Genomic DNA, 6,169 nt, shown 5'->3' with positions numbered 1-6,169 from the left:
CACAGCATAGCAATCATAGCAAGCAGCATGAGATGCCTATATTTAAGGGCAAAAAGTTAAGTTTTTTAATAACTTAAAAAGTTTAAATTTTAAAAGAGAAGTCAGCTAAAGAATAGTTATAAAGAAAAGAGGAAAATCATCGCAAAAATCTAAGAAATCATCTGGACCAGGGTTTTTAATCAATTTTTTGCCATAGACCACTTTGACAATGGACCCCTTTTCAGAATCATGTCTTTAAATAATCCAGTGAAATTTCAAATTAAATTTCAATTGAAGATTAGCCAAATATAAAGATGTAATTTTTTCCCATCCAGATTCCTGGACGCCCTGAAATAATCCTGTTGATTGTTGTTGTTGATGTTGGTGTTAGAACAACCCTGATCTAATCCAATTTCTTCAAATGAGATAATCAATATCATTTCTAAAATTGTATATTCTATAGAAGCATTTATTTCCTCTTCCCCTTCCTCTTCATTTTATAGCTGAGGAAACTAAAGATTTCTCCAAGGCAGAGCCAGAACCAGATATCCTTCAGTTATAGATTCTCTTTGTTCAAGGTAGGTCCTCTTTCCATCAAAGCAGATGGTAATGCCCAAGGAGCAGATGTAAATCCGACTTCTTCAGCTGCACCATACTGAAAATTGGCACCCAAAGCACTTATTGACATCACTCTCTCTTTTCTTCCAGGAAGTCATCAGGACACGGAGAGCTTTCTCTAGTGCTCATGACCCCTCCTACATCCTCCTGTTTACAAGAAGAAACCATGTGTGAGGGCAACAGAACAGATGAGGATACTAATAAATCCCATTTGGTGCCCTTGGTGGTGGTACTGAGCAGTATCTCCCTGGTCACAGTGGGGCTTAACCTCCTAGTGCTCTATGCAGTGAGGACAGAAAAGAAACTTCACACTGTGGGCAATCTTTACATAGTCAGCCTCTCCATAGCTGATCTGATCGTGGGTGCCGCTGTCATGCCCTTGAATATTGTGTATCTCCTCAAACGCTTAGACCAGCCCCTCTGTCTCTTCTGGCTCTCCATGGACTATGTGGCAAGCACTGCCTCCATCTTTAGTGTCTTTATTCTGTGCATTGACCGCTATCGCTCAATCCAACAGCCCCTCAAGTACCTACGGTATCGCACCAAGACCAGAGCAACAATCACCATTTTGGCCACCTGGTTCCTGGCTTCCCTGTGGATCATCCCTATTCTGGGATGGAAAAGCTTTTGGCCAGATGATTCAAAGAATTCCGAGTCCACTGAGGGCAAGTGTGAGACAGCCTTCTACAAGGTCACTTGGTTCAAGGTGATGACTGCCATCATCAACTTCTACCTTCCCACCTTGCTGATGCTCTGGTTCTATTCCAAGATTTACAGAGCTGTTCGGCAACATTGCCAGCACCGAGAATTCATCAATGGGTCCCTCCCATCTTTCTCAGAAGGCCATGTGAGTCACAAAAAACACAAGATCTGCCTCCCAAAACAGGGGAAAGATGCTAACCTGGAGCCTTTGAAAATGAAGCCAGAAGTCACCTATTATCACATTAGTAACAGCAACCCCATGAAGGTCCAAGATCCAGCAAAGGAGTTGCCTCCAGAGAAGATAACCCCTAAAGATTTTGACCAAGAGGATGAGGAAGTGGTGGTCAAAGAGCACTACTTACCTATTAACATTGCACAGACTCAGCCTGGGATGGATGAGACTGGTAGATACATGGCCATCCAGCAGAGCCAACCAGACTCCAAGGAGCTGTCCCCAGCAACTCAATATGCCAGTGAGACATCTGAGGAGACCATATTTACAGAGGCACCTTCCCACCCAATAGACTCCAGTGATATTACTGGATCAGCCACAGTCATGTCTGTTGAAGACCAAGGCAAGACCAAAGCAAACTTTGGCCTGGACTATCTGACATTCACTTGGAAGAGGCTACGCTCCCATTCCAAGCAATACATAAAGAGTTTGCACATGAACCGGGAGCGGAAAGCTGCCAAACAGCTAGGCTGCATCATGGCAGCCTTCATTCTCTGCTGGATCCCATACTTCATCTTTTTCATGGTCATTGCTTATTGTGCAGAATGCTGCAATGAACAAATCCAGATGTTCACCATATGGTTGGGCTACATCAACTCTACCCTGAACCCCCTCATCTACCCCCTCTGCAATGAGAACTTCAAGAAGGCTTTCAAAAAGATTTTCCACATTCGCTCTTAAAAAAAAAACTTCAGGAGTGGGATGTATAGATGAAAATGACCTCAAAGGAAGAAATAAATGAGGGTAAAAGGACTGCTTGGATTTCCACAGTACCCACAGTACCATGGTTTCAAGAGGAGGTGCATGACTAGAAGTCTTGGAAATCCTTTTTCCTCAATGGAGATAGAGCAGATGAATGGTTGAACTTGACCTGTAATAAAATTGAAAACAGAGAGATTTAAAAGCTCAAGCATTTCAAAGTAAAGCCCAGGCTGGGCTCATGACTCCTTCAGAACTTCTGACTATGACTCTGATATTTGGGAGGTGGATTAAATGTCTTGGCTTCTGTGGGTTCAAACTCACTGAGTTTTCTACAAACATACTGAAACTTGTATAAATGCATGAGAATTTCTTATCACCTGGGGAGGCGATACATATTTCCTGAAAAGGCAGTGATCAATCGATTGCTCGGACAATTTAAGGACTTCCCTTGGAGAGTTGCTGGATGACCTCTAAGATCCCTTCCAGCTTGGAATCTATAGCCCTCTTTTACTAGTTTATAACCCAAGGCAAAAAATTTTTTTTTCAAATTAGTGATGTTACTTTAATACCATATGTAACTTTCAATCTTCTCACCCTATATTCACCCCTTCCCTTTGTAAAGTACCAGGATTCCCCAACTTGGTTCCAGAATTGACTCCAAATGGTTTTTGACTGTTTTCAAAAATAAAATCTACCCTCTAAGGATAATAATAATAATAATTGATGGTTCTTTAGTCCTCTAAAGAACACTTTTACTTATACTATCTCACAATATATCTTTGGGAAAGGTACTGAAGGCATTATAATTTCCTTTTTACACATGAGAAATCTGAAGTTAAATGACTTGTCAAAGGTCATACAGCTTTAAAATATCAGAAGCAGAATTTGAATTTCAGTCTTCCCGACCTCAAAGTCCAGCACGATGTCTACTCTACCAATCATCCTGCCTCTCAAAGAATGAAGATCTGTCACCCTTGAAGGGATCCCAAAGTACCAGCAGCTCAAAAGGGATTCGAGATGAGTCTCGATGATATATTGAACAATGGTAGTCTCACTGCAATAGGTGTGTGACCTCCCAAGAAGATACTTTAATGAAGACAACAATGTCTTTGAGTATATTAGTGCTAGTCTATTTGTTAAAACAATAACCACAAAACCCCTATTTTATACTATATTCCTTTCAGTTAGTCAGTGAATTGGTCAATGAGCTAAGTGCTGGGGATTCAAAGAAAGGCATGTGACAATCCCTGCTCACCATCTAATAATCTATAAATCTACATAGGGTCTTCCCAAATAGAATCAAGCTATGGAGAAGAGCTATTCAACAGAAGGATGATATTAGAGGTGATAGGGATTGGAAAAGGTTTTCTGTGTAAAAGGTAGAATTTTAGCTGGAACTTAAAAGGGAGCCAGAGAAGCTGGAGAACCATGAGCAGTCTAGAAATGCCTGTAGCGGAGAATTAGTTTTGTAGCAATGCCTCACACACAGAAACATAGAATTGGAGATTTGGAACTGAAAAGAACATTGATTATCTAATCCAATCCCTTCATTTTACAGATGATAAAACTGAGCCTACATTGGTAAAAATGACTTGCCCAAAGTCACAGATCCCAGACTGAAATATAATCCATCATTCCAGTAAAGCAATGACTATACACAAGAGAGATAAAGTGGCTGAGTTTTTATTTAATAACTAGCTACCATTCATATTGTACTTTAAGGTTTGCAAAGCAATTTATAGGTTATCTCTTGCCATCCTTAAAACAAGGTAGATGCTGTCATTCTCATTTTATAGCTGAGGCTAAACCTTAGAGAGGTGATTTAATTAAGATCATACTAGTAGTAATTGGTTGAAGCAAAATCTGAATTCAGAACTTCTCTTGAAGTCTGATACTCAATCCTCTATATCATTTAGCTGACTGAAACAGCTAGGTGGTACAGTGGATAGAGCACTGGTCTTGGATTCAAGAGGATGGAAGTTTGAATTTGGCCTCAGACTCTTGACTCTAATTAACTGTGTGACCTTATTATTATTAACTGTGTCACTTTACCCTGATTGCCTCACATCCAGGACCATCTCTAGTCATCCTGATCTATAACTGGTGACTAGACCCAGATGACTCTGGAGGAAAAAGTGAGGCTGGTTGACCGCCTCACTCAAATCCAATTCCTGTGCTTGTCATGGAATTACCTCCTTGATGTCATAGTCTTTTTTGAAAATAAAAGATAAGGGGGCAGCTAGATGGCACAGTGGATAGAGCACCAGCCCTAGAGTCAGGAGTACCTGAGTTCAAATCCGGCCTCAGACACTTAATAATTACCTAGCTGTGTGGCCTTGGGCAAGCCACTTAACCCCATTGCCTTGCAAAAAACAAAAAACAAAAAGAAAAAAGAAAAGAAAAGATAAAGCATTATTAGCTGACCATAAGAAAGCCATTTACTCTCTCTCAGCCTCAGTTTCCTCATCTGTAAGAAGAAGTGAAGAGGGGTTTAAACTAGCTAATCTCCAAAATTCTTTATAGCTCTAAATCTATGATACTATGACTTTTCTTAGAGTTTTTACCAAGGTGCAGAATGGAGTATGAATTGAGAGCCAACCTGGAAGGAAAATCTAAGTTCAAGTCCAGCCTCTGATAGATAGTGGGTGTGTGAAACTTTGCAAATAGCTTAATCTTTCAGTATTCCATAAAACAATTCACTGATCTGCATCAATGCAATGAGGTTTCCATAGTGAGAGTTACCTATAACTGATGGTCTCACAGGGCCAGAATATCCCTTCTTCCCCCACCATCTAGATGTGATTTATCATCAGAAAGCTCATGGAATGATGTAAAATACACACTGAAATCAGGAATCATCTATAAAATCTGGTGTTTTGTTTCTTGTGTCTGTGCTTAGATGCTTATGATGCAGTGCTTATAGTTTTAATATGAAGTTTGAGCTGTCATGTTACAATGCCTATTTATTTATTGATGTTTAGTGAAGTCTACCTTGTTCTTCTGAGAAACCCCAGAGTGCACTGCCATATTGTACAGGATTTATGTCTGGTTTCATTTGTAAAGTCATTTAAAAAAATGCATTATTTTTTATTAAAAAAAAAAACCTCTCACTTCTACTCTGTTTTCTTTTGTGTCCATCCCCAAATGTACTTCCCCCCAAATTGGGGAAGTCTAAGAACCCCAATACCTCACTCTGGATGGTATAGTATGCCATTTCCTAGGGTATCAATGGTCTTCCAAAAAAGTCTCCAATTCCCAGGATCTTAGGAGCATACAAAAGTACATTCAATCATTGTCCATCTGTTCAACAAGCTGTTATTAAGAATCTACTGTGCATATGTATATATAATTATAATTTGTAATTATGTATTATATGTATAAATATATATACATGCACACATATGTTGTGGTACCATGAAACACATTTATATCATACATAAACAAACCTATGCACATACAGTTTATATTATCTATGTATAAAACAAATATACAGGGATTTTCCCACTTTTCCCTCCTTCTCAGGGTGATATTCTCTAATTCTGGTGTTCTATTTTCTTCTGCAGAAGAGGGGAGTTTGGAAAGACTGACCATTTCCAAAGTAGAAATAGGAATATGTGTAAGAAAGTGACTGGCCAGAGATTCAAGACCATTAGGCTTCCAGAGGTTCCCCTGGGCAGAGCACATCTGGCAAGTTGTTCTTTCCTAGCCAAAAATGGTGGCCTGGTTCCTAGGCTCAGACAGGCAGAGAGAATAAGTGTAAAGACCATTGCCTTGACTCTTGGCTAAATTACTCTCACACTGTACACTGGAAAAGAAGAATTTGGCAATTTTTGCATGGGTAGAAAACTTAATTACAAAGTTCACAGACAGGATATGAGAGGAAAAGAAATGGGGCCAAGTTCAATCAGAGACTTCACACAAAGATGCTCCCAGCCA

At 39.7% G+C, this 6,169-nt stretch overlaps 1 protein-coding gene across 7 annotated transcripts in view; it reads left to right on the top strand.

The window, feature by feature from the left end:
• The window catches only part of HRH1 (histamine receptor H1), a 105,775-nt gene extending 100,234 nt beyond the window's left edge, over positions 1-5,541 (top strand). For 6 of the 7 annotated variants that reach the window (XM_074198562.1, XM_074198561.1, XM_074198564.1 and 3 more), the window contains one exon: positions 688-5,541. In XM_074198562.1, coding sequence (XP_074054663.1) covers positions 688-2,212 — 1,525 coding nt within the window. In that variant the 3' untranslated portion in view covers positions 2,213-5,541. Of the gene's footprint in view, positions 1-51; positions 558-687 lie in introns of those variants that run through there. The other variant, XM_074198566.1, reaches the window with a different exon arrangement.
• Positions 5,542-6,169: the final 628 nt, after the last annotated feature.

This window comes from Macrotis lagotis, chromosome 8 (genome assembly GCF_037893015.1).
Source record: "Macrotis lagotis isolate mMagLag1 chromosome 8, bilby.v1.9.chrom.fasta, whole genome shotgun sequence".
Classification (NCBI taxonomy): domain Eukaryota; kingdom Metazoa; phylum Chordata; class Mammalia; order Peramelemorphia; family Peramelidae; genus Macrotis; species Macrotis lagotis.
Note: the sequence above shows the minus strand (reverse complement) of the source record. Positions and strands in the feature narration are given on the sequence as shown.